This window comes from Canis lupus, chromosome 2 (genome assembly GCF_011100685.1).
Source record: "Canis lupus familiaris isolate Mischka breed German Shepherd chromosome 2, alternate assembly UU_Cfam_GSD_1.0, whole genome shotgun sequence".
NCBI classification, from domain to species: Eukaryota; Metazoa; Chordata; class Mammalia; order Carnivora; family Canidae; genus Canis; species Canis lupus.
This window is the reverse complement of record NC_049223.1, coordinates 16,602,569-16,628,503: the sequence shown is the minus strand read 5'-3', so window position 1 is coordinate 16,628,503 and position 25,935 is coordinate 16,602,569. Positions and strand designations below refer to the sequence as shown.

The 25,935-nt window shown below is 37.4% G+C and overlaps 1 protein-coding gene across 1 annotated transcript in view; it reads left to right on the top strand.

Annotated features, from left to right (window-relative positions):
- Positions 1–25,935, top strand: part of RAB18 (RAB18, member RAS oncogene family) — a 40,107-nt gene that overhangs the window by 559 nt on the left and 13,613 nt on the right. The window contains exon 2 of the mRNA XM_038529958.1: positions 4,885–4,940. Coding sequence (XP_038385886.1) covers positions 4,885–4,940 — 56 coding nt within the window. The remainder of the gene's footprint in view (positions 1–4,884; positions 4,941–25,935) is intronic.

Sequence of the window (25,935 nt, the reverse complement as noted above, 5' to 3'; positions counted from 1 at the left end):
GAGCAGCCTCGGGCGCGGCGGGCGGGTGTGGGCCCGAGTCTGGACCCGGCCGGGGGGTTCAGGCTCGCCGTCAATCCCGCGATTGGAGTTGAAACTTCAGTCCTTTGATTTCTGTCAGGCTTTCTCTGAATACGTAGTGTTCCACACAGGAAGTTTCGTGACGCCCTAGGTCACATTCCTGGCCTACTTGGGTGCCCCACCCCCCGTGTTTTTCGGAGTCAGCTTGTGAAAGAACGCTTTGGCCTTCTGACTACTGGAGTAATTCACTGTAGTCCAAGATGCTGTGAGTTTAAGCTGGGACCACCGTTGAGAATAAAGGGTAATTGTTTCACTCCGCATTCTGCCACAGCAGAGAGGTCAAGGAACAAATTAGTATGCTGTTTCTTTTCTTGGCTTTTTCTTGAGGGAAAATTATAATTGGCAGGAGTTCGAGTTGAGATCAGGTAAGAGCAGTGGAGCTCGAGCGAGCAGTGGGTGTTGCAAGCGGGTTGTGATTTCACTCAAGCCTTGGAACAAAGTTCTCCAGGTAAAGTTACCCTTGCCATCTGGCTATTATTATTATTATTATTATTATTAATCCTAGTAGTCGAGGCTGTCCTGGTTTGTAAACAGTATTCAATTCCAGAAGTTCAGATCACTTCATCAAGTTTTACTTTTTTAGATGCGTAAGGATTTCAGATTTTATTCTGTAATACGTTCTTTTTGCGATTTTATATATTTTCAAAGTATGACAATATATTTCCAATTTTTCTCATTTAAATATATTAAGGACAGCGTATTTTGGAGTGAAAGATTTGTACATAACAAGGAATAGATTAATGAAACACTGTGGGCTAGTATAGTAGTGTGGGGAGTGTGTGTGTGCATTATTTAAAGGACTGAGTGATTTTCACGATCACCATCTATTATATTTGGGATTAAAAAGTTGCTATATTGAACATTGTCTTAATAGGACTTCTATAGCCCTGTGATCTTTTTTTTTTTTCTTGAGATGTGACTCATGTAGGTTAAGGCATATGAAATTGCTGATTCTGAAGTCAAGAATGGGTTGACTGTCATTTCATATAGTTCAACCCAATACAGTTTTTGGTAGGCAACATTTTCCTAAATGTATCTGGTGGATGACTGGTTAAGTTGTGTTAAAATTTTCTGGAAGGTTAATAGAATGTTTACATAATTGAGGTTCTTCCTCTAGCCTAAGATCTGCTAAGTGGTTTATTGGATTCCTTAGTTCCCTCCCCTCAGACAAACATGTTTGGATCTAATCTGCTCCAAACTTTTCTCAGTACTTAATGAATTTTCAGCTGCTCACTGCCAAATTTTAACACCTTTACCTCTTTCAAGAAAGGGTTGTGTTCAGGGAGAAAGTTGGCTTATTTTTCTAGCTAGATATTGCATTATTGGTGCTTGTGCTGTGCTATGGAAAACAATCTTGAATACTTATTCTTTCTGGGTACCCGGAGAACAAATGACTCTACTAAGATAGAAGCCTGTGCTTTTTAAGTTAGTACAAAAACATTTGTCGTGGATATAGTCTTTAAGAATTGTTCTGACCAATAAGTTTATATTTCTTTACAGATCTAGAGTTAATGGAAGTGAAATATCATTTGTATTGTTGCACGACAAAGGATATTTATTTATTTATTTATTTTAAATATTTTATTTATTCATGAGAGAGAGAGAGAGAGGCAGGGACACAGGCAGAGGGAGAAGCAGGCTCCCTGCAGGGAGCCCGACGTGGGACTCGATCCCAGGACTCCAGGGTCACGCCCCTAGTCCAAGGCAGACGCTCAACCGCTGAGCCACCCAGGGATCCCCGGATATTTTTTTTTTTTTTTACGATTTTATTTTATTTACTCATGAAAGATACAGAGAGAGAGAGAGAGAGAGAGAGAGGCAGAGACACAGGCAGAGGGAAAAGCAGTCTCCATGCTGGGAGCCTGAGTGGGACTCGATCCCTGGTCTCCAGGATCACGCCATGGGCTGCAGGCGGCGCTAAACCCCTGCGCCACCGAGGCTGCCCGACAAAGGATATCTTATTAGTAGGTTATTTTTCCAGTTTATTTCAGACTGTTGGAGTGTGATCAGCGTGTGTGGTAGCAGACAGGAGATCCGGATTATGAAACTGGTGCTGCCACTTATGTGACCTGTGTGATACTTGAATGCTCTAGGCCTTCATTTCTTCGTTTGAAAAATGAGGTTGGAATAGAAATCCCTCAAACCTTATCTAATGTTAAATGTATAAGATGCTTTGAGCCATGGTGAAGTAAAGAACTAGCAAAGTGTTTCAGAAACTGGAAGGTTGGGACGCCCGGGTGGCTCGGTGGTTGAGCGTCTGCCTTTGGTTCAGGGCATGATCCTGGAGTCCCTGGATCGAGTCCCACATCAGGCTCCCTGCATGGAGCCTGCTTCTCTCTCTGCCTGTGTCTCTGCCTCTCTCTGTGTGGGTCTCTCATGAATAAATAAATAAAATCTTAAAAAAAAAAAAAAGAAACTGGAAGGTTATAGAGACCTTCTGTTACCTAAATTGCTGTCCCTCCTATGTCTCTGTATCCCTATCCTTTTTGGCCAACTTCATTTGTAAATTAAGAAATGCAGACTAGTTATGATCGCACTGTTTATTACAAATTTTATTTCCTCTAACTGGTAGTTACTCCTTCCATCTATAGCTCTGCATGGAGAGTATTTTTCTCCTCTAACTTTGAAAATATGAACGCGTAAATAGCATTGGTTCTTAATCATTTTCTGGTTGTGGAGTCTTTAAAAAGTCTAATAGAGAAGTAGACTCTGCCTAGGAAGAAGCATAACATAGAGTTTAGAATAGATTTCCAGCTAACAATGTATCCCTTGCCATGACCTGCTTATATTCAGAGCTGGTATTAAAATTTGTTGTTTTGTACCATATCAGTTCCCTGGCTTTCTGACAAAGTACCTTTAATGACAAGGGTTATTGTAAGGATTAGCAATTATGTAAGAAGAACCGCTGGTTCAAACGTCTGGCACATTGTTACTGTCCAATAAATAATAGCCAATACCATTGTTATTTTATTATTCTGGTATTTTTACTACTACTAGTACTCTGCAAGTTTCTTTTGTTTTTGTAACTGAGTCTTTGTAGTAACTGAGCATGGATATATACCTTTTCCATTCTTAAAATACGAGTAACTAAATTTTTAGCGAAATCTTCACTTTTATGAATTTAAAAACTTAATGTTGGGGAGAACATTTTTACAAGTGCAATCTTAAGACTCTTGTTAGTGCAGTCACCTAACTCATGTTGGAAGTAAGCAAAGTTATAATCAAGAGGGTTCAATGTTAAGTAGAAAATCTATTTTACTTCTATGATGCTGGTTTCATTGAAAACACAAGAAAGGGAGAGTTAACCCTTCAATACAATTAATGACACCAGCTTTTTTTTTTTTTTTTTAAGATTTTATTTATTTATTCATGAGAGACAGAGAGAGGCAGAGACATAGGCAGAGGGAGAAGCAGGCTCCATGCAGGGAGCCCAATGTGGAACTCTAGGAAGGCAGATACTCAACCACTGAGCCACCCAGGTGTCCCAGACACCGGCTTTTGAATACCAAAAGGCCATTATGTGTTGCAGTATACTCTGGACAAAAAAAAAAAAAACCTCTAGCAACAAAAATTCATACTTTTTTTTTTTTTCATGTCAGACGTCTGATAGCTATTTCCTTGATTTTATTAATGCATACAGGTCGATAGAACAGTCTTTTGTCCTATTGTGGGAGATAATGTGAAGGAAGATGGATTAATTTTATAAATTTAGGGCTTTAACAGAAACTTAGATTGTATTTTTGAATAGCTTCTAATAACTGACCCTTCTGCCTTATAATAAATAAATAATTCTGGGAGATATGAAATCTTAGAGTACTCATATGTGTCTTTTGCTATTATTTCATCTCTCATCTCTTTCTAGTTTCTTTACCATTTCTTAGGTTTAGTCCTTCTTATCTTTCACCATAACCATGGCAGTTGTCTTTTGTTAATTTTCTTGCTGGCATTTTTTGCTGGCATTAAAATGAGCAGTTTTTGTCAAGAATTCTTTCTTTCTTTATTTTTTTAACTTTTTATTTTTTAAGAAATCTTTTTTAAAAAAAGCTTTTGGGAGCTCCCTATTGCCTACTTTTTTCATTCACCCTGCCTAGCATTTGCCAGATTATACTTACTCTGGCTGTCTATTGTTTGGTCAGTCTACGCTTTCTGTTTATCAGTCTGCAGCTTTCTGTTTATACTTGAATTCAGAGTGGAGTATACATCAGATTTAAACAAAAAATTAGCTTGTTGCATTCCAAGAGACTTATTTTCCCCCCTTTTGTCCACATTACAGTATGATGTGTTGCTACTATTTTCTCACAAGGATACATTTATAGTTAAAAACCAAAATCAAGCCTAAATCTTTTTTTTTTTTTTTAATTTTATTTGTTTGAGAAGAGAGAGTGACAGAGAGAGGGAGAGTACAGAGGAAGAGTAAGAGGGAAAAGAATACTCCCCGCTGAGCAGAGAACCCCACTTGGGTCTGGGTCCCAGGACCTTGAGATCATAACCTGAGCTGAAGGCAGATGCCTAACAGACCGAGCCACCCAGGCACCGTGAAACCGAAATCTTTTCACACTTGAGAATTGTGTAGAGGAGTATGGGGAATATATTAAGGAAACTTCTTTGCTCTTGGGATTCTTTTATTGCCTTCCAATAATTTAATTCCTCTCTGTATTTCTGCAGTGAGACATTATTCTTGTGAGCAGACCTACATCAGCTATTCTTACCTGTGTCTAATTTGTGACAAAATATAATCATGAATGTTTTGCCAAATGGTTAGAGAAAAGACAAATTTCTAATCTGTCTTTTAAACATCTCTTTTAGCCTGCTCTTGAGGTTCACAGATGATACTTTCGATCCAGAACTTGCAGCAACGATAGGTAAGCCTATGTTTAAAAATTCAATAGAAATACCACGTATTTTCTAGCCTTCAGTCTTTTATCTAATTCCTTCTACCCTCCCTCTCACCACCTCATTGCTTCCAAGTCTGTTGAATTATTTGTCTTTAAAAGCTTAGCTTTGGTTTCATTAAGTTTCTGGAGCCTTTGTAGCTCTCACCAAGCAAAAATGACTTATTTGTTGTTTCATGACACTTGGTTAGCACTGTGGGTATTATGATTATGATTAATCTATACATACATTTCTTTCTTGTACTATGGATTGTCTTTTACTTAGCAATTATCTGAATATTTATTGTATGTCGGTACTGTCCTAAGGATTGAGGTTGTAATGATGAATAATATAGACTTGGTATCTATCATCATGGACCTAACGGTATCACTTAATACTAGAGTGTGTTAATATTGTGTTTTTAGTGTTTGCAATAGTATCCTGCATAATTCTGAACTCAACATGTTTATTGATATTAGTTACTAAAGATTCTTAGGAGCAGTAATATTTAAATGCCTTTTTAAGATGAGATTTAGATCTGAAAGTGGTTTGCCACATTAGCTTACTAGAATATAAGAGAAGATTGAGCTAAATATTTTGGTGTATCACATGTTTAGGGAGTAGATGACAATATAAAGGTATTAAGAGACAGCTTGCAATGTGAAAGAGCTGAGTCAGAGCAGGATAGTAGCCTTGGCTCTGCCTTGAACCAGTTGGCAAGATCTTGAGGAAGTCCTATAACTTCAATGTTTCCACCTATAAATGGAGAAGTTTTGTTGAGAGATAATACATTTTTCTTACAGCTCTAAAATTTCATGATCTGATGAGTAGAATGTATTAAATACGATCCTAGCATTATTATTAGGGAAAATAGTTTCTCTTAACTGGGTTTGTTTTCATTTATTATGTTCATTTATTCGTGTTCATTTATTTATTATGTAGGTTTTTTTCCTCTTTCTTTCAAATGCTGAATAATTTCATACTTAGAGAAGTGTTGTAAAAAATAGTACAAGACTTCTTGTATGTCCCCAGATGTTAATATTTATCACATATGCTTTATCATGCTCTCTCTCCACACAACTTTGAATTCAGAGTAAAATTACAGAAAGCTCTCTAAATACTTCAATGTGTATTTCCTGAGTGAACTAGATACAATTTTACTGTATACAGACAGATTTCATTAATTGTCCCCCTAATGTCTTATTTAGCAAAAACAAAAAACAAAAAACAAAAAACAAAAACAAAAACTCAAAACTATTTCTAGTCAGGATCCAGCCCAGGATCACAACTGAGTTTAGTTGTCATTTCTCTTCAGTGTCTTAATCCGGGCAGTTCTTTGGTCTTTCTATGTCTTTTATGGCCTTGACATTTTTGAAGAGTACATACAGGTCGATAATAATGTAGAAATCCTTCAGTTACATCTGTCAAATATATCTTTGTTGTTAGATTTGGGTCATGTATTTTGGCAGGAATTGCAAAGTGCTTCTCAGAGCATGGTGTATATTTGTACCATTATTGGTGATGGGACTTTGGTTACTTAAGGTGATATATGCCAAATTTCTTTAAAGTATCATCCTGTCATTCTGTGGTGGTTGTCAGATGCTGATTTTTTTAAAATCCCATCATTCCATCTACATTTCTTACTTAGAATTCTGCCAGGAAGAGGTTTTGTTTCTTCAGTATAAACTCCTAGTGCGGGGGATCCCTGGGGGGCGCAGCGGTTTGGCGCCTGCCTTTGGCCCAGGGTGCGATCCTGGAGACCCGGGATCGAATCCCACATCGGGCTCTCGGTGCGTGGAGCCTGCTTCTCCCTCTGCCTGTGTCTCTGCCTCTCTCTCTCTCTCTCTGTGTGACTATCATAAATAAATAAAAATTAAAAAAAAAAAATAAACTCCTAGTGCCTCTAAATGTTTAGTAAGTTATACCAGGCATTACTTAGCTTTTGTGTGGCATATTAATATTTACAGGTTTACATTTATGTGTGAAAATAAATCACTTAAAACACTAGTAATTTAGGGATCCCTGGGTGGTGCAGCGGTTTGGTGCCTGCCTTTGGCCCAGGGCGCGATCCTGGAGACCCGGGATCGAATCCCACGTCGGGCTACCGGTGCATGGAGCCTGCTTCTCCCTCTGCCTGTGTCTCTGCCTCTCTCTCTCTCTCTGTGTGACTATCATAAATAAAAACAACAACAACAAAACAACAACAACAACAAAAAAAACACTAGTAATTTAAAATCCACTTTAATTTGGCTTTGCTATATTATTTGTTCCTTTAAAAAATTAGTTGTAAAAAAAAAATTAGTTTTAAAACTTCATTTCACTCAGTACATGCCTCACAGTGGATGGCGAGGAGAAGAGTAGGAACTGGCAGGAAAATGAATTTGCCTAGAGTTAAAATTGTACTAAGGGAATGATCAATATACAGTGTAAAGGTATCTCTTCATTTTAAACCCAGATGAAATCTGGGAACTTGGACATGACAAATTATGTATTGTCTTTATTTTTAAAAAGGCTTTGTCTGCTTTAAAAACCAGTACTATGATTGTGGTATACTGATTAGATATACATAATTTGTTTCCCAAATGGACCCTGGGTCTTGAAAAGTATCTTTTACATTTAGACATCAGATTATTTTCTGCTTTAGTTATAACTAATACACACATGAGTTTTTAAAATAAAAACAACTCAGTTGCTAATGGCCCTGTAAAAATTAATGTTTTGTGGAAAGTTAGTATTTTACGTAAAGTAGTAAGGAAAGCACACCTCTATCTTTCAGTAATATAGTGAGACATTCAAGTTTCTATCTTGTATAAAATATTCTTTTATTTATTTATTTTTTAAAGATTTTATTTATTTATTCATGAGAGACACAGAGAGAGAGAGGCAGAGACACAGGCAGAGGGGGAAGCAGGCTCCATGCAGGGAGCCCAATGCAGGACTCTGTCCCAGGTCTCCAGGATCACGCCCTGGGCCAAAGGCAGATGCTCAACCGCTGAGCCACCCAGGCGTCCCTAAAATATTCTTTTAACATAATTGTTGGGTTTTGAGTCTGAGGATGGTACAGTAAAGCTGGCATTTTTTTCTTCTGCTTTCTGGCAGTTACCCAAAATAACAACAAAGAGAGAGAAAAAGTAAAACACAAGCCCCATATTCCACTGAACTAGAAGAAAGCTAAAAACCCCAGGCCACAAAATAGGTGGAATGGCTGCCAAAAGCAGTAGCATAAGCAGGATGCATTTGGGAAGAAGAAGGGTGAGGATGCCACAGCTGCAGAGCTTAGAACCAGCCAGAGATGCTTCATGAATCTGAGAGGCCCACCTGGAGATGCAAAGCCTAAATCCCTTGTTTGCAAAAGCAAAATGGTTTTTTAAGCTAATGTCAGGGGTTTCCCTGCACCTGGTTTGATTCTCAGACTCAAAGGAAGAGGGGAAGCCAAACAATCACAGGAACAAGCCATTTTTGCATTTGTCCCTATCTGTAGCAGGAGGGGAAGGGATGTCTTTGCATTGTGAAAACTTCAAGGCTGCCTGTCTCCATTGGCTGTTGAGAAGTACAAAAAGAACAAAACAAAAAACCCTACATGATTCTCCTATAACACCCTGAATCAAGACAAAGTTTTGCTGGTCAGGAATTGGAACCACTATAGCCTTCTGCATGAACCTCTTACAAATAGCTTTTCCAAAACAACCTTACCTCTAAAGATGAATTATCAAAAGGATTTCAGCTTAAAGCCCCTCCCTTCCCATTCAAGAATCAAAAAGGAAGAAAGCAGAAAAACAAGGAAGAGTTGAAGAATACTCAACAGAAAAAAATATTTCTGTAAAGGAAATGAAAATCATGCCCAGCTGTTTTGCTCTGAATTTGAAACACTTTTTGAAAGTACTTACCACTGAGAGCACAAAGCAATGATATATAAGAAGAGGTCAGGGAAGAGATAGTGTGACTGCATGAGAAAATGCAATGTAAGCTGAGCAGAAAGAATAAAGAAAATAAAACCATCACTGAAATAAAGGTGAAATTGGAAGGATCACAAGGGACAGTAGAGACTGGAAAACAAAATAAAGCACAATAGAAGCTAGAAATGGAAAAAGTGGGTAGAATTTACCAAAATGAATAAAGACGTTAAAACACAGAAAATGATGTGGAAATCAGGAAAAGAGGAGAAAAATTTCCTTGTTCTAGGTGACCTTTGAGCATGAAAAATGCTTTAAGTAATACTTATTTCAAATTAAAAAATTAGAAAATTTATTTATTTAAATTAGAAAATTTAAAGCAAATTCTTTTTTTTTTTTTCTTTTTTAAGATTTTATTTATTTGAGAGAGAGCATGTGCACACACAAGTAGGGGTAGAACCAGAGGGAGAGGGAGAGAAAGAAAATCTCAGGCAGGCTCAGGGAAGAGCCTGGCTTGGGGCCTGATCTCATGACTCTGAGATCATGACCTGAGCCAAAATCAGGATTTGGATACTTAACCAACTGAGCCACCCTAGTGTCCTGAGGAATATATTTATTTAATTGTTTGAGAAATTGCTTCATTTCTTTCCTACCCCCCTTCCTACTTTTCTTTTGGTTTATTTTGTTAATTTCTTAAGATAAGTGTTAAGTTCCCTTCTTTTTAGTCCTTACTCAGGGTGTCCTCTAAGAACAAGTACCCCATAGGTTTTGGTAGGGTGTATTTCTTTTCTCATTGCTCTTTGGATATATTTGAAATTTTTGATTCAGAAATTCATTTGTTTTTTTAATTTCCAAGTTATTTTGTAGTCATTTGATTTCTTCTTTATTGGATAATGATATTTGTTTGGAATAAGACCATCCCTCCCTCTGCCAACCCCATGTCCATCAGCAGGAGTCAAGTTGGAGTCTTCGGAATTCAGCCAGCTTCTGACAAGACCTTTCTCAACCCTACTCTTTTCTCTCCAAATATTTTTTTTGTCTTGCTGTTGCTTGTCTCTCTGTAAGTAGTCATCACAAAAAGCCCTGGACTCCCAGATTATTCTTCATCTCCCAGACTTTAGTCTTCATAAGGTTTTGTATGTCATTTCTCACCCCCTTCCCTTCCTTCTCAACTCTTAAAACATATTTACTCTGTCCTCTGGGGTAGCAGAGAACCTACCTTTTTTTATTGTTGATACTTTTAAAGTTTGTAAACTCAAATTTGAGGAATCTAGGTTGTCATAATATTTTCTCCATTGGATCCTTAAGCTTTCGTAGTATCCCTCTTGATGTCTCCCTACCCTGATATTCTCTACTCCCTCTTCTCCCAAAATAAAGTAGCAGGTGAAGCAGGAATTTTTATATTTCTTGATGAGAAGGGGGAAACCTACTTAAAGAGGTTAAGCTCTTGTCTATCTAGACCTCAGTAAGAGAGCTGAGACTAAATCCACCTTCCTAACCTCTAACTTGGTATTCTTTTAATCACAACATAGTAATACAGAAATAAAAAGAATCAAGCACAAATTTGAATGGAATGTTAAACATAAGGAAGCAACAGAATTAAATTAAAAAATTGATATATTTAATTAAATGTCAATAGGTCCAATTCTCCTAATAATTTAATTGTCAGATAGAGTTGAAGAGTACTTAAAACAAATAATGAAAGGTTGAAAAAAAAAAAAGTAGGCCAGGTAAGTGCAAGCACTACAAAAGCAGAGGTGGTAATATAATGTAGTTTAAAGTAGAATTCAAGGCTAATGCACTGGATATAATGAAATAGGACAGTATGTAATAATGAAAGGCCCAATTAATTCCTAACAAAGTAGCTGTAACAGTTATAACAAGTAGGCACCAAACCTAGATGCTCTTTGTGACAGCAAAATTTGTTCAAAACATAAAGAGTAGTTGATGAAAATACAGTTACTTTAGGAGATTTGTTACATCTCTTTCATACTTAAGTAGATCCCAATGACATAAATGAGATCATAGGGAAATAGAATAACACAATCAACAAATTTTATTTATTTATTTATTTATTTATTTATTTATTTATTTATTTATTTATTTAACGATTTTAAGGAATCCTACACCCATTTTGGGGCTCAAATGTGCAACTCCAAGATCACGAGTTACATGTTATATTGACAGACCTAGCCAGGCACCCCTCAATCAACAAGTCTTTTTTTCTCTTTTTATGTAAGATTTACTGTGAGAGAGAAAGAGAGAGAGCCTGGGAAGGGAGGGGCAGAGGGAGAGAGAGAGAGAGAGAGAGAGTCTTAAGCAGACTCTGCTGAGTGCAGAGCCTAACGGATACAAGGCTCCATCTCACAATCCTGAGATCATGACCTGAGCCAAAACCGAGAGTTGTTTGCTTAACCATCTGGGTCAGGAAGGACCCCCAGTCAACAAATCTTTTAGACAAGGAACTCATTACTTCAAAAGCCCACGGGACAATTCTACAAAATCAGTCTTGGACTTAGTATCAAATCATAAATCAGTACAAAGTAGGGATTTTATAATACATGTCTCTCTTATAATTTATTCTTTCAGAAAATATTTTTTATGTGTTATCTTCCTACCATATGAGTAGAAGTGGGTTTTTTTTTTTTTAATTACCATACAGTAAAATTGGTCTTTATTTGGCATTTTGATATTTGATATTGGCCAGTTTTTTGAATTTTAACATGTATTATACAAATGTATATAGTCACTTGTTAACCACAGTGAGGATATTAAGCAGTTCTATCATTCCTAAAAACTAACTAGTGTCTTTTTAGTCATACATTTTGCCTGCCTCTACCTGTGGCAACCACTGGTCGTTCTTCATCAGTATAATTTTATCTTTTTGAGAATGTAATATAAATTGAATATATTCAAATTTTTCAGGCTTTTTTCACTTAGCTTACTTACTGCTTTTGGGTTATATCCAAGTTGTTGATGCCAGTAGTTTGTTTCTTTTTATTGCTCAGTTGGTTATATTCCATTGCATGGATGTTTCTTTCTTTTTTTTTTTTTTTTTTTAAGATTTTATTTATTTATTCATAGAGACAGAGAGGGAGAGGCAGAGACACAGGCAGAGGGAGAAGCAGGCATCATACAGAGAGCCTGACGTGGGACTCGATCCAGGGTCTTCAGGATCATGTCCTGGGCTGCAGGCGGCGCTAAACCGCTGCGCCACCGGGGCTGCCCTGCATGGATGTTTCTGAGTTGATTTATCCATCCACTTATTATAGGACATTGGATTGTTTCCAAGTTTTGGTGATTATTAGTAAACCTGTTATAAATATTGAAGTGCAGGATTTTATATGAATATTAATTTTTATTTCTTTAGAGTAAATGGCCAGTAATAGTATAGCTGGATCATATGGTAAATGCATGTTTAACTTTGGAAAATAGTTCATCCTTTTTTTTTTTTTAATTTTTATTTATTTATGATAGAGAGAGAGAGAGAGAGGCAGAGACACAGGCAGAGGGAGAAGCAGGTTCCATGCACCGGGAACCCGACGTGGGATTCAATCCCGGGTCTCCAGGATGGTGCCCTGGGCCAAAGGCAGGCGCTAAACTGCTGTGCCACCAGGGATCCCCATCCATTTTTTAATAAAGTGATTGTATCACTTTACATTCTCACTAGCAGTATTTTAAAATTTTACATTCTCACTAGCAGTATATTAAAATTCCTGTTTCCACATCCTCACCTGTTATATTTAGCATGATCAGACTTTAAAAATTTTAACCATCCTAATAGGTATGTATGTATTGGTAATCTCATTATGGTTTAATTTGCATTGTCTAATGACTAATGATGTTGAGAGTCTTTAAAGTTCTTATTTGCTGTCTGTTGATCTGTTTTGAGTGTATGTGTGTGTGTGTGAAGTTTATAAATCTTACTCGTTTTAATTGTTTTTTTCTTATTGTCGAGTTTTGAGAATTCTTTACATATTCTGCATATGAGTCCCTTATTACATAATATATGCTTTGCCAGTATTTTCTTAGTCTGTGGCTCCTCTTGTCATTCTCTTAAAAGTTATTTCTAAAAGCAGAAGTTTTTTATTTTGATGAAATGCAGTTTATCAATCTTATGAATGATGGTTTTAGTGTTGTATCTTTTGCTTAACAGAGGGTTGCAATGATTTTCTCTATTTTCCTCTAGAAGTTTTATAGTTTTATGTGTTACTTTAGGTCTGTGATTGATTTTGAATTAATTTTTGGATACAGTGTTAAGCATAGGAATCGAAGTTCTCTTTGTTTTCTTCCTTCTCCCCTCTTTTCTTTCTTATATGTTCTAAAGCCATTTGTTGAAAAGACTGTCATTTCTGTACTGCATAGCTTTTGTACCTTTGTAAAAACAGTTGTTTCTATAGGGTGAGTCTATTTCTGGACTCTGTTCTGTCCCTTTAATGTATTTGACTTTATGTCAGTGCCTCCCTGTGTTGGTTTCTGCAGCTTTATAATGGATCTGGAAGTCATGTATTGTTGGTCTACCAGTTTAGTTACTTTTTTCAAAGTATTCATTCTTCAGGTTCCTGGAGTTGCTTAGTCTGGATTATTATTATTTTTAAAGATTTTATTTATTTATTTGAGAGAGTGTGCACACAGCAGGGGGAACATCAGAGGGAGAAGGAGAAGCAGGCCCCCCTCCCAACAGGGAGCCCCATGTGGGGCTTGATCCCAAGACTCTGGGATCATGACTTGAAGACAGATGCTTAACTGACTGAATGGATTATTACTTAAATGCAGTAGAATTCATTTTGGGCATGAAATTTTTTTTAAATGGAAAGGTTTTTAACCATAGATTCAATTTCTTTGATAGATGCAGAACTCCCCAGTTATCTATATTTTTATTGTGGTAAAATATTCATAACATAAAATTTACTGTTTTTAAGTTTACAGTTCAGTGGCAGTAAGTACATTTGCATTGTTTCACAGCCTTCACCGCTATCCAATTTCAGAACTTTCTCATTACCTCAAACAGGAGGTCTATACCAATTTAACAAAACCTTCGACTCCACTTTTCCCTCAGCCTGTGGTAACCTTTATTCTACCTTCTGTTTTTATGAATTTGCCTATTCTAGATACCTCATATAGGTACAATCATACAATATTTGTCCCTTTGTGAGTAGGGACATTTAGCATAATGTGTTCAAGGTTCATCCATGTTGTAGCATATATCAGAATTTCATTCCATTTTATGACTAATATTCCATGATACATATAAGCCGCCTTTTGTTTATCTGTTCATCTGTTCGTGGACACTTGAGTTGCTTCAGCCTTCTGTTGTAATACTGCTATACACATTGTGCAAGTATCTGTTTGAGTTTCTGCTGTCACTTTTGGGTATATACCGACGAGTGGAATTGCTGCATGATATGGTAATTCTGTTTTTAGCTTTTTGAGGAAACATAAAACTATTTTTCACAGTGACTGTACCATTTTACATTCCAACCAGCAAAGTACAAGAGTTCCAATTTCTCTATATCCTTGTCACCATTTGTTATTTTTCATTTTTTAAAATAGCTATCTTAATGGATGTGAAATATAATATCTATGTGGTTTTTATTAGCATTTCCCTAATGGATAATGATATTCAGCATATTTTCATGTGCTTATTGGCCATTTGTATATATTCTTTGGAGAAATGTCTATCCAAATCCTTTGCCCATTTTTGAATTAGGTTATTTTGTTATTGTTGTCGTTGCGTGATAGTTCTCCATATACTGGGATTATACTAATCCTCTATCTGCTGTATGTTTTGCAAATAGTTTCCACTCAATGGGTTATCTTTTCATCCTTTTGATGGTGTCCTCTGATGCACGTAGTTTGTAAATTTGATGAAGTCCAGTTTATCTATTTTTGTTTTTGTTGCCTGTGCTTTTGGTGTCATGTCCAAAAAATCATTGCTGTATTCTGTCATAAAAACTTTTCCTCCTATTTTTTTCTAAGACTTTTAAAGATTTAATTTTTACATTCAGGTATTTCTTCATTTTGTGTTAACTTTTGTGTATGAAAGAAGGTAAGACTCCAGCTTCATTCTTTTGTATACAGATACTCACTTTTGCCAGAATCATTTGAAGATGCTGTCCATTCCCCGTTGAATGGTCTTGGCACTTTTGCTGAAAATCAATTGGCTTTATATGTTAGGGTTTATTTCTAGGCTCTCCCTTCTGTTCCATTGGTTTAAATGTCCATCCTTACGCTAGTACCATCTGCTTTAATTATTGCAGATATGTAGTAAGTTTTGAGGTTGGAAAATGTGAGTCTTCAGTTATTGCAGATATGTAGTAAGTTTTGAAGTTGGAAAATGTGAGTCTTTAGACTTTATTCTTCTTTTCCAATATTGTTTTGCTATTTAGTACTACTTGCTTTATATAAATTTGAATACCAGCCTTGTCATTTCTGCAAAAGAGTTGTTGGGATTTTTATAGGGATTGTGTTGGAGCTGTAGATTGTCTTAGGTAGCATTACCATCTTAACAATATTAAGTTTTCCAACTCATAAATACAACATGTCTTTCCACTTATTGATGTCTTCTTTAATTTCATTAAACAGTGTTACAATTTGCAGCTTTCAGTGTGTAAGTCTTAAAAGTCGCTGGTTAAATTTATTCCCAAGTATTTTCTTTTTGATGCTACTGTAAATGGAATGGTTTTTTAAAAATATTCTTTTTGGATTGTTCTTTGCTAATGTATAGAAATGCAGACTTAATTTTTGCATGTTGTTTTTTTGTATCCTACAAATTTGCTGAATTCATTTATTCTAACAGTTTTTTGTTTTTGTTTTGTTTTTTAGTTTGGGGCACGTGTGTATTAGGATTAAAAGTAGGATTTTCCGGGCAGCCTGGGTGGCTCCGTGGTTTAGTGCTGCCTTCAGCCCAGGGCCTGATCCTGGAAACCCGGGATGGAGTCCTATGTCGGGCTTCCTGCATGGAGCCTGCTTCTCCCTCTGCCTGTGTCTCTGCCTCTCTCTCTCCCTCATGAATAAATAAATAGAATCTTTAAAAAGAAAAAGTAAGATTTTCCTGGGGGGCAAGATGGTGGAGGAGTAGGGTCCCCAAGTCACCTGTCCCCACCAACTTACTTAGATAACTTTCAAATCATCCTGAAAACCTATGAATTTGACCTGAGATTTAAATAAAGAACAGCTGGAATGCTATAGAGAGAAGAGTTTGCACTTCTAACAAGGTAGGAAGATGGAAAAAAAAAATAAAACAGACTCAAGTCGGGGAGGGGACCCCGTGAGGAGACTGCTAAGGGGTGCAGTGAAAGCCTTCCGGGACAGGAAAGCCCAGCCCTGGAGAAGCAGGAACTTTAAAAATCCGACCGGATTCTTCCTGAACAGAAAAGCGCTTAGAAGGGAAACTGGGCCGAGCCATAGGAGGGGCAGTGGGGCCTCAGGTTCCCAGGGTCACTAATAGGGGAGGTGCACTCGGGGGAGAGCGCCACACACACTGTGGGCCAAGCTCAGTAAAGGGCTGGAGTGCGTGGCCAGCGGGGCCTCGGGAGGAAGCTCAGGCGGCGGCTCCGGGCAGAGGGTGCTGCGCCCTGCTGCTTTTGAGAGCCGTGGCCCCAACAGTGCGATTCCAGCAACATGGATCCCAGGGCGCCGGGGGACACAGCCCAGGATCCTGTGTTCCTCCCGGGACAAGCAGAGGCAGGGAGGACACAGGACAGCAAGGATTGTCCTGCCCTTGGGTGCCCCCAAGCTGTGCAGATCAGCGTCCCCACCCTGGGAACATTCAGGTCCCTGTGGACTGGAAGCTGCAGTAGTTACTGTGGGAGCTGACTCCAGAGCTAGAAGGCAGGTTGCTGCCAGTCTTGTCCTCTTGGTGTCACCCTGTGCCTGGGACGAAGCGCGCCGTCAGGGAACAGGGGCCTCAAAGGATGAACAGCTCCCAAAGGTCATGCACCTGGCAGGGGGCGGGCAGCTCCTCCAGGTGCACACACCTGAGAATCATCCTAGCCCACCCCTCCCATAAAAGACCAGCTGGAAGGACAGGAGAGAGGAAGTTCTTGACCAAGCAGCGCTGGAAAGCTCCAGGGGAAGTCGAGGGATTTACAGTATATAGAACCAGAGGATATCCCTCCTAGGTTTTTTTTATTTGTTTGGTTTTTGTTTTTTCTTTTTTTTCTTCGTTTTTTCAGTACAACTCGTTTTTAGCCACTCTATGCTGAGCTAAATGACTAGAAAGAACTCACTACAAAAGAAAGAATCAGAAACAGTATTCTCTCCCACAGAGGTACAGAATTTGGATTACAATTTGATGTCGAAAGCCAATTCAGAAGCACAATTAGCTACTGGTGGCTCTGGAAAAAAGCATAAAGGATTCAAGAGACTTCATGACTGCAGAATTTAGATCTACTCAGGATGAAATTAAAAATCAATTAAATGAGATGCAATCCAAACTGTAGGTCCTAAGGACGAGGGTTAATGAGGTAGAAGAAAGGGTGAGTGGCATAGAAGACAAGTTGATGGCAAGGAAGGAAGCTGAGGAAAAAAGTAAAACAAAAGACCATGAGGAAAGGTTAAGAGAAAAAAATGACAGCCTCAGAAGGAAAAAATCTACATTTAACTGGGGTTCCAGAGGGCGCCGAAAGGGACAGAGGACCAGAAAGCATATCTGAACAAATCATAGCTGAGAACATCCCTAACTTGGGGAGGGAAATAGGCATTCAGATCCAGGAGATAGAGAGATTCCCCCCCTAAAATCAATAAAAACCGTTCAAAATCTCAACATTTAACAGTGAAACTTGCAAATTCCAAAGATAAAGAGAAAATCCTTAAAGCAGCAAGAGACAAGAGATCCCTAACTTATATGAAGAGAAATACTAGGTTAGCAACAGACCTCTCCACAGAAACCTGGCAGGCCAAGAAAGGCTGGCAGGATATATTCAGGGTCCTAAATGAGAAGAACCTGCAGCCAAGAATACTCTATCCAGCAAGGCTCTCATTCAGAATAGAAGGAGAGATGAAGAGCTTCCAAGATAGGCAGAAGCTGAAAGAATATGTGACCACCAAACCAGCTCTGCGAGAAATATGAAGGGGGACTCTGTAAAAGAAAGAGGAAGCCCAAAGAAACAATCCACAGAAACAGGGATTGAATAGGTATCATGATGACCCTAAATTCATATCCTTCAGTAGTAACTCTGAATATGAATGGGCTTAATGATCCCATCAAAAGGCGCAGGGTGTCAGACTGGATAAAAAAGCGAGACCCATCTATTTGGTGTCTACAAGAGACTCATTTTGACCTAAGGACACCTACAGCCTGAAAATAAAAGGCTGGAGAACCATTTACCATTCAAATGGCCCTCAAAAGAAAGCAGGGGTAGCTATTCTCATAGCAGATAAATTAAAGTTTATTCCAAAGATTGTAGTAAGAGATGAAGAGGGACACAATATCATACTTAAAAGATCTATCCAACAAGAGGACCTAACAATCCTGAATCTTTATGCCCCTAATGTGGGAGCTGCCAAGTATATCAATTAATAATCAAAGTAAAGACATACTTCAATAATAATACACTTACACTGGGAGACTTCAAGACGGCACTTCTGTAAATGACATATTTTCTAAGCACATCTCCAAAGAAACAAGAGCTTTAAATGATACACTGGACCAGATGGATTTCACAGATATTTATAGAACTTTTCATCCAAACACAGCTGAATACACATTCTTCTCAAGTGCACATGGAACTTTCTCCAGAGTAGATCACATACTGGGTGACAAATCAGGTCTTATTCGATACCAAAAGATTGTGATTGTCCCCTGCTTATTTTCAGACCATAATGCTTTGAAACTTGAACTCAATCACAGGAGGAAATTTGGAAGAATTCAAACACATGGAGGTTAAGGACCATCCTGCTAATCGATGAAAGGGTCAACCAGGAAATTAGAGAATAATTAAAAGATTCATGGAAACTAATGAGAATGAAAATACAACTGTTCAAAATCTTTGGGATACAGCAAAGGCAGTCCTGAGAGGGAAATACAGTGCAATTCAAACATCCCTCAAAAAAATTGGAAAAAAACCCCTCAAATACACAAGCTAACCTTGCACCTAAAGAAACTGGAGAAAGAACAGCAAATAAAACCTACACCCAGCAGAAGAGGGTTAATAAAGATTCGAACAGAACTCCATGAAATAGAGAGCAAAAGAACTGTAGAACAGATCAACAAAACCAGGAGTTGGTTCTTTGAAAGAATTAGTAAGATTGATAAACCATTAGCAGCCTTATTAAAAACAAAGAGAAAAGACTCAAATTAATTAAATCCAAATGAAAAAGGAGAGATCACCACCAATACCAAGGAAATACAAACGATTTTAAAAACATATTATGAGCAGCTATATGCCAATAAATTAGGCAATCTAGAAGAAATGGATATATTTCTGGAAAACCATAAACTACCAAAACTGGAACAGGAAGAAATAGGAAACCTGAACAGGCCATTAACCAGAGAGGGAATTGAAGCAGTCATCAAAGCCCTTCCAAGACACAAAAGTCCAGGGCCAGATGGCTTCCCAGGGGAATTCTATCAAATGTTTAAAGAAGATACAATACCTATTGTACTAAAGCTGTTTCAAAAGAAAGGGATGGAATACTTCCAGACTTGTTCTATGAGGCCAGCATCACCTTAATTCCAAAACGAGAGAGGGACTCCACCAAAAAGGAGAATGATAGACCAATATTCCTGATGAACACAAATGCAAAAATTCTCAACAAGATACTAGCCAATAGGATCCAACTGTACATTAAGAAGATGATTCACCATGACCAAGTGGGATTTATCCCTGGGATGCAAGGCTGGTTCAACACTCATAAAGCAATCAATGTGATAGATCATATCAACAAGAGAAAAAAACAAGAACCATACGATCCTCTCAGTAGATGCAGAGAAAGCATTTGACAAAATACAGCATCCACTCCTAATCAAAACTCTTCAGAGCATAGAGATAGAGGGAACATTCCTCAGCATCTTAAAAGCCATCTACAAAAAGCCCACAGCAAGTATCATTCTCAGTGGGTCAACACTGAGAGCCTTTCCCCTAAGATCAGGAACAAGACAGGGATGTCCACTCTCACCACTGCTCTTCAACCTAGTACTAGAAATCCTAGCCTCAGCAATCAGGCAACAAAAAGACATTAAAGGCATTCAAATTGGCAAAGAAGTCAAACTCTCCCTCTTTGCAGATGACCTGATACTGTACATAGAAAACCGAAAAGACTACACCCCAAGATTGCTAGAACTCATACAGCAATTTGGCAATGTGGCAGGATACAAAATCAATGCCCAGAAATCAGTGACATTTCTATACACTAACAATGAGACTGAAGAAATAGAAATTAAGGAGTCAGTCCAATTTACAATTGCACCCAAAAGCATAAGATACCTAGGAATAAACCTAGCCAAAGGGGTAAAAGATCTATACCCTATAAACTACAGAACACTTCTGAAAGAAATTGAGGAAGCCACAAAATGATGGAAAAATATTCCATGCTCATGGATTGGAAGAATTAATATTGTGAAATATTAATTTACACATCTAATGCAATCCCTATAAAAATACCATGGACTTTCTTCAGCGAGTTGGAACAAATCATCTGAAGATTTGTGTGGAATCAGAAATACCCTGAATAGCTAGGGGAATATTGAAGAAGAAAACCAGAGCTGAGGGTATAACAATGCCGGATTTCAGGTTGTACTACAAAGCTGTGGTCATCAAGACAGTGTGGTACTGGCACAAAAACAGACACATTGATCAATGGAACAGAATAGGGAATCCAGAAATGGGCCCTTAACTTTATGGTCAAGTAATATTTGACAAAGCAGGAAAAGACTATCCGCGGGAAAAAGGACAGTCTCTTCAATAAATGGTGCGGGGTTTTGCATCAGTATTCCTCTTGGTTATTGGTCTGTAGTTTATTATATTATAGCATTTTTGTCGGCTTTGGTAGGTATCAGAATAATGCTAGCTTCAAAGGAACACTTTGAAGTGTTCCTTTCTCTTCAGGTTTTTTGAAAAATGAGGATTGGTGTCACCTCTTTGAACGTATGGTGGAATTATCAGTGAAGTCATGTAGTCCTGAGCTTTTCTTTGTTGGGACTTTTTGACTACTTATGGGTCTCTTCAGATTTTCTTTTTCTTGGTAAGTTGATTTTGTCATTTGTATGTTTTCAAGAATTTGTTCATGTAGGTTATCCAACTTGTTGGTGTATAATTGTCCATAGTATTCTCTTATAATATTTTTCTTCTGTAAAGTTAGTAATAATGTCCCCCACTTTCATATCTGAGTTTTGTAATTGGAATCTTCTCTTTTTTCCTTAGTCCAGTTAAAAACTTGTTAGTTTTTTTGATCTTTAACAATAAGAATAATAATAAAAACCCAGCCCTTTTGTCATGGATTTCTCTATTGTGTATCTGTTCCCTTTATCTTTTATCTTTGTTTTGATTTTCATTATTTCCTTCCTTCTGTAGCACTTAGTTTCCTCTTCTAGGTTATTGATTAGGTTACTGATTTGCGATATTTCTTCTCTTAGAATATATGTGTTTATAGGTATAGATTTTCCTCTTAGTACTGCTTTTGCTACATCTCAAATTTTGGTATGTTGTGTTTTCATTTGTCTTGAAATATTCTCTCATTTTTCTTAAGATTTTTTCTTTGATGTATTAGTTGTTTTTTAAAAGGGTATTTTAAAATTTGCACATTTTTGTGAATTTTCCAGTTTTCTTTCTATTACCAATTTTTAGTTTCATTCCATTGTGATAAAAATATTTCATCGATTTTAGTCTCTTAAAATTTATTAATACTTTTGTTGTATACAATATATGGTCTGTCCTGGAGAATGTTTCTTGTGCACTTGAGAAAACTTTATTCTTTTTTTTTTTTTTAAAGATTTATTTATTTATTCATTCAGAAAGAGCGAGAGAGAGGCAGAGACACAGGCAGAGGGAGAAGCAGGCTCCATGCAGGAAGCCCGATGTGGGACTCGATCCCAGGTCTCCAGGATCACACCCTGGGCTGCAGGCGGCGCTAAACCGCTGCGCCACCGGGGCTGCCCAAGAAAACTTTATTCTAATGTTACTGAGTAGAATGTTCTATTGGGTCTTACTGGTTTGTATTGTTCAAATGTTCTGTTTCTGTGTGATCTTCTGTCTGGTTCTATCCATTATTGAAAGTGGTATATTAAAATCTCTGACTAATAGTCTGTTTCTCCCTTCAGTTTTGTGAATGTTTACTTCACATATATTGGGAACTTTGGTGCATATGTTTATAATTGTTACATCTTGATGAATTGACCTTTTTATCTCAATATATTTTGTCCTTTCTCTTTTGTAATAGTTTTTAACTTAGTTTATTTTGTCTGATATTAGTATAGCCACTCCTATTCTTTCTTGGTTACTGTTTGCGTGGAATATTTTTATCTATCCTTTTACTTTAAACTTATATGTGTCTGTAGCTTGAAAATGAGTGTCTTATAGACAGCATATGGTTGGCTCTTTTATATATATTTATTTATATATTTATGTATTTATATATATTCTGCTAGTCTCTGCCTTTAATGTAATTACTGGTAAGGAAGGATTTATTACTGACATTTTGCTGTATGTTTTCTTTGTGTCTTACAGAGTTTTTGTCCCTTATTCCTCTATTGCTGCCACCTTTTGGGTTTAGTTAATTTTTTATAGTGATGTTTTGATTTCCTTTTGTTTACATTCCTTAGGTATTTTGTTCATGATGTATTTCTTTTTGAGTAAATTCAGGTGGTTTTTAATCTTTGAAGGAAATTGACATTTCATCTGAATTGTCAGTTTTTTGGGGGGCATGAACTTTGTAACCTTCCCTCTAAAATCTGTAATGATGTGATCTTTCTCATTCTTTATAATGGTAATTTTTGTGTATGTTTCTCCTGATCACTTAGGCTAGAATTTATCTGTTTATTGATTTTTTTTCCCTCATAGAACCAGCTTTTTTGTTTATTGATTTTTTTTTAATGGTTTTGCAGTTTTCATTTTATCAGTGTCTGCTTTGAACTTCATTATTTCTGTTCTTCTGCCTGTTTTCTATTTGTTTGCTTTTTAAATTGTCTTAATTTGGAAGCTCAGGTCATTGATCATTGAAATGATCTTTTTCTAATATGGTCACTTAGTTCTATAAATTTTCCTGTAAGTATTGCTTTAGTGACGTCCCACAAATTTTGATAAATGTTTTTCTTTTCATTCAGAATACTAGTTTGAAAAACTTCCTAATTTCCCTTCGAGCAATTTGTTATTGTGACCCTTAGTATAGTTTTCTTCAGGTTTCTCTGCTTAGGGTTCATTGAGCTTTTTTGATCAATAGGTTTTACATTTGATTAATTGTGAAAAATTTGAGGCCATTATTTTTTTAGATCTATCTTTTGACTTTCTTTCCACCTTCTTTTTGTCCACTATCATTGCTTGTCTATTCGACTACTTGGAATTGTCTCATATCATGGATGCCTTCTCATTTTCTTTGAATTTTTTCTCTCTTAACTTTTGGGTAGTTTCTGTTGCTGTCATCATATTCACTTATGTTTTCTTCTACAGTATCTAATTTTTGTTACTCTCATCCCATGTATTTTACATCTCAGACATTGTCATTTCATCTCTTGAGTTTGATTTGGGTCTTTTTAATCTCTCATGTCTACTTAACTTTTTCAACATGTGCTATATAGTTAAAATAGTTTTTAATTTCCCATTTGCTAATTCTAACATGTTTGTTAGTTCTCAGTTTCTGTTGATTGTTTTTTCTCCTTTTGACATGGCAGGTGATTCCATTGATATGTTCTAGTTTTTCACTGACAAATAGCTCTTTATGATATAGTTGATAATATTTTTGGTAAACTTTCATGTTTCATTTACTGCCTGTCTTAAAAGCTTTATTGACTATGATGTCTAGTTTTAAGTAAAATAACCTTCATAAAATGTGCCTAAAAAAAAGATTACCTTAAAAAAAGTGAATTAAAAATCATTTTAAAAGTGTAAGCCCAAATGAATGACAAGAAAAAAGCCAAAATGGCCATTCAGTGGATATTGTGATTTATAATAAAAAATATATATTTCGTTCATGGCACAGACCTTTTAAAACCCTTTGATTTTCTTACCTGAACAAAGAGATGTCTTTTGTTTTTCATAACTATCCCCTTTCAACCACACCGGAGTTTATGTTAGTCCTGTGACTTCTGGAAAGCCTCTAAAGGTGGAGGCTCTTGCCTGAGGAACCAACCATGTGATTGGAGGACTGGGATTTTCAATCCTACTCTTTCCTCCCCTACCCCAGGGGAGGGAAGAGGGATGAGGGACAGGAGATTTTGTATGGTTTCCAAAGGCCAATGATTTAATCAACCATGCCTAAATAATGAAACCTTTGTAAAAATGCTAAGTTTATGGGTTCTGAGAGTTCTTTTTTGGCAAACACATGAAAGTTCTGGAGAGATGGCATACTTGGAGGGGACATGGGAGCTATGTGCCCTTTCCTTATACTTTTACTTATTTATCTCCTCCATCTGGCTGTTCCTGGGTTATATCCTTTTAGAATAAAATGATACTCTAGTAAGTAATTGTTTTTCTGAGTTCTGTGAGCCACAGTTTGATCTAATCAAGGGTGAGGATTATGAGAACCTTTTGGTTAATAGCCCCGTGGTTGGAAGTACAGGTAAAATCTGGATTTGGGGGGCAGCCAAGGTGGCTCAGTGGTTGAGCGTCTGCCTTTGTTTCAGGGCGTGATCCTGGAGACCCGGGATCGAGTCCCACATCAGGCTTCCTGCATGGGGCCTGCTTCTCACTCACCTGTGTCTCTCTCTGCCTCACCTGTGTCTCTCTCTCTCTGCCTCACCTGTGTCTCACTCTGAGTGCAGCAGTCTCATAGGACTTATTCTTGCCTAGCCTTTACCTCGTAGAATCTGACTTTATCAGACTAAATTGAGTTGTAGGACACTGATGTACCTGGAGAGTCAGAGAATTTCTTATGGGAAAGACCCTCACAGTATTTGGTCTCAGAAGTGTTCAGTATTGTAGGAGAGTAGAGGAAATACACAGAAATGTTTTTTTTTTCTTAGACGTTCAGCTGTTATGAGCTCCTTGTCATTCACTTGAAGAGATTGAAAAGATAGTTTAATCAAATCTAGTAAGAAGTTGGCAAAATCAGATTAAAAAGATTCCCACTGTGGCCACCAATAAAAACAAATTATGGGCCACTTGCAAAACAGAAGAACCAGACTTGGTGAAGAAGCAGTTTAAGCATATGAAAGCTACAGAGCTTAGTGTCTGCCTAGGACACCAAAGAAAGATGAAATTGGGGACTTGCAGGGTCTGGTTCCAGATGGGGCACCCTTTCAGGATACCTGTGTGTACTGACATTGAAGGTAGGACTCCAGTGAGCATTGTTTTCTGGGGAGGTTATCTGTAACTTTCAGGTCTAATATCTCAGAAGAGTAACTTGGAGAAGATTATCAACATGTAAATGATACATATGATAGAGGCCATCGTTAGACTGTCAAGAAACATATGAAAGACAGGCAATTGTAAAAGAGGGAGGAAATTTGGAGAGAAGTAAACACAAACATTTTGGGAACAGTGAGTTTCTTTTCTTGGGTGGACTAATTAGCTCATAGCTAGCAAAAAGCCAGTCTAGTCTGCCCGTGAGCATGTCATCTGGAGTAAATAGGGAAAAGTTTTTCTTTATTCTCTGAAAAACTTTGAGAATTTAACTGTAGAGTGTGTATGATGGGTTATCTCTGTAATGTCTTCCAGTGGCCTTAATTTTGTACCTGTACCAAGTCAGAACCATTTCCCTCATCCAATTTTCACAGACTTTGTTTTGTCTTTAAAGCATTATGAATGATGGGACACCTGGGTGGCTCAGCAGTTGAGAGTCTGCCTTCAGCTCAGGGCATGATCCTGGAGTCCTGGGATCAGGTTCTCCCCATTGGGCTCCCTGTGTGGAGCCTGCTTTTCCCTCTGCCTGTGTCTCTGCCTCTCTTTCTGTGTCTCTCATGAATAAATAAAATCTTTTTTTTTTTTTAAAGCATTAT